The sequence below is a fragment of the Arabidopsis lyrata genome, assembly GCF_000004255.2.
Source record: "Arabidopsis lyrata subsp. lyrata unplaced genomic scaffold ARALYscaffold_4, whole genome shotgun sequence".
NCBI classification, from domain to species: domain Eukaryota; kingdom Viridiplantae; phylum Streptophyta; class Magnoliopsida; order Brassicales; family Brassicaceae; genus Arabidopsis; species Arabidopsis lyrata.
Genome location: NW_003302552.1, coordinates 12,575,638 through 12,578,012, shown reverse-complemented (window position 1 = coordinate 12,578,012; position 2,375 = coordinate 12,575,638). Strand labels below are relative to the sequence as shown.

Sequence of the window (2,375 nt, the reverse complement as noted above, 5' to 3'; positions counted from 1 at the left end):
GACAATTGTTTGCAGGCAGTGAAAATGACAGTGACCTATAACTCTGACAAGCAAGTCTACAATGGACATGAACTTTTTCCTTCTGCTGTTACAAACAAACCTAAGGTTGAAGTTCATGGGGGTGACATGAGATCATTCTTCACTTTGGTAAGCATTGCTTTATTTATTTTATTTCATATAAATCATATATAGTATATGCATATATAACTGAAAATTACATTTATGGTAAGGTGAAAATGGCTTAGCTAGGTGATTCTTAATTTATGTCATAAATATAGACTTTTCTCCTCTCTAACTATGAGACTTATTTGAATCTTTCTGTACATACAAAAATGAGTTTTTAATTATTTATATTATCTTCATATGCAGTTATATATAATAGTTTGTGTCAGATACATGTACGTGTTATATATGTTTATCTATGTATATTGGATGTGTCACGTGTATTCACATATATCGAATATTTCAAACAGGTCATGACTGATCCTGATGTTCCTGGACCTAGTGATCCTTATCTGAGAGAGCACTTGCACTGGTAAAAATTTGTTCCTTTCAATTTTTGTTAAACATATAGATTTACCAAAGACGCAAATAAAATTGTTATGATATATAAATAATAAATACATAACATTTCCTTGCAATGACTAATCTCAGGGTTGTTACCGATATCCCGGGGACGACCGATGTATCATTTGGTAAGTCCCTATACATATCCTTAGATATAAGTTTCATATATGTACGTATATCTTATGGCGAAAGATTTTAATATAAGATTAATACAAAACAGGAAAAGAGATAATCGGGTACGAGATGCCTCGGCCAAATATAGGGATCCACCGCTTTGTGTATTTGTTGTTCAAACAGAACCGTAGAGGAAGTGTGGTGTCTGTGCCATCGTACAGGGACCAATTCAACACTCGAGAATTTGCGCATGAGAACGATCTCGGCCTTCCCGTCGCGGCGGTTTTCTTCAACTGCCAGCGTGAGACCGCCGCTAGACGTCGTTGATGAATGACTTCCACCGCTGCTCTAACTAATTCTGGCTGTGCCCGGACAATATGTGTTGTTCCATGCATTCTATAGTTTAGTTACGAGGAGCAGCTTTTCCTATCGTATTTATGTGTGTATTTGTATATGAACTGTTTGTGATCTGAATAAACTTGGCTTATAATCCCATGGTCTATTTTCATATTAATGGATGTTTGTTTTTTAAATATTTTCAATGTAATTATAACTGATATTTCTATATTATCAAATTTTTTATATAGTGTTAATGGTAGATTTTCCAAAAATAATAAACGAATTAAAGGGATATCAATTTAGATGTTTTAATTGGATGTTATTTTAAGATTTATGTAATGTTGTAAAACATAAACCTCCATGGAACATAAATCTTTGCTTTGTTTTGTTTTATGTGTGACCCTAATATTATATGTAACCTTGAACACTAATGGTTCTCACTGAATTTATACCAAATACAAAGTTTGGAGTTAAATAATTAACAAATAAAATGTGTAAGTTACAAGAAAACATGCGCTGAAATTTTCGAGGGATATTACGAGCTAGGACATTACAAGTCCTTTGGCTTGTGAGGTTTTGCGAGACATTAGCAAATTTGCTAGGGGCTTACGTAGTGTCTTGTACGGGGCTTTTCAACTTTGCTAGCTACAGATGTGAGAGGGCTGCACTCATTGAAATGTCAACGAAAATACTGTTCTTTTTTATTAGAGTATATAGTTTATACTTGTAAATAAGCCTTTTACATTTTAGTATAAATACTAGTGTACTAAACATTATGTGAATTAATGAGAAATATTCTTTACTTTCTCTCTACTTTATTAATCTAATATGGTATCAGAGCGTTTTCTTTCTCCTTCCGCAACAAACTTTTTCTCTCCGATTCCTTGTTCTTGAGCTTAGATCTTCATGATTTGAGCTTCGTTCTTCATGATTTGAGCTTCTTTTTCTTCGGTTCGACCTCTGTTTGTCTCGGATCGGTTTTTGTTTCATCTTTTTGAGCTTATTTTGCTCGATTTCATCTTCTCTTCATCGCGTTTTTCTCTATTTCTTCGGTTTTCATGGCGACTTCAAATGTTAATCGCGATTCTTATGATAACCCATACTATCTCACTAACAACGATCATTCTGGTTTGATTTTGGTCTCCGATCGTCTCACCGGAGCTGGTGATTTTGGCTCGTGGCATCAGTCTATGATCATGGCGTTAAACGGGAGAAACAAACTTGGTTTTGTTGATGGTAGTCTTCCGAAACCTGATGATGGTCACAGAGATGCAGCGGCTTGGTCTCGGGTTAATGACGTGGTACGTTCTTGGTTGATGAACTCAGTCTCTAAAACAATTGGTCAGAGTATTTTG

At 34.9% G+C, this 2,375-nt stretch overlaps 1 protein-coding gene across 1 annotated transcript; it reads left to right on the top strand.

Annotated features, from left to right (window-relative positions):
- The first annotated feature begins 6 nt into the window (after positions 1 to 6).
- Positions 7 to 1,263, top strand: LOC9315220 (protein CENTRORADIALIS-like). Its single transcript, XM_002880937.2, has 4 exons — positions 7 to 147; positions 474 to 535; positions 655 to 695; positions 788 to 1,263. The coding sequence occupies exons 1-4, from the start codon at positions 25 to 27 to the stop codon at positions 1,006 to 1,008; spliced, it is 447 nt and encodes a 148-aa protein (XP_002880983.1). The 5' UTR covers positions 7 to 24; the 3' UTR covers positions 1,009 to 1,263.
- Positions 1,264 to 2,375: the final 1,112 nt, after the last annotated feature.

Bases quoted from the DNA above. Each gene is read 5' to 3' on its own strand.
- LOC9315220 (XM_002880937.2), top strand. From the start codon at position 25: ATGACAGTGACCTATAACTCTGACAAGCAAGTCTACAATGGACATGAA. The intron at 148-473 runs GTAAGCATTGCT...TATTTCAAACAG, and splicing joins TGAGATCATTCTTCACTTTG to GTCATGACTGATCCTGATGT. The intron at 536-654 runs GTAAAAATTTGT...GACTAATCTCAG, and splicing joins CTGAGAGAGCACTTGCACTG to GGTTGTTACCGATATCCCGG.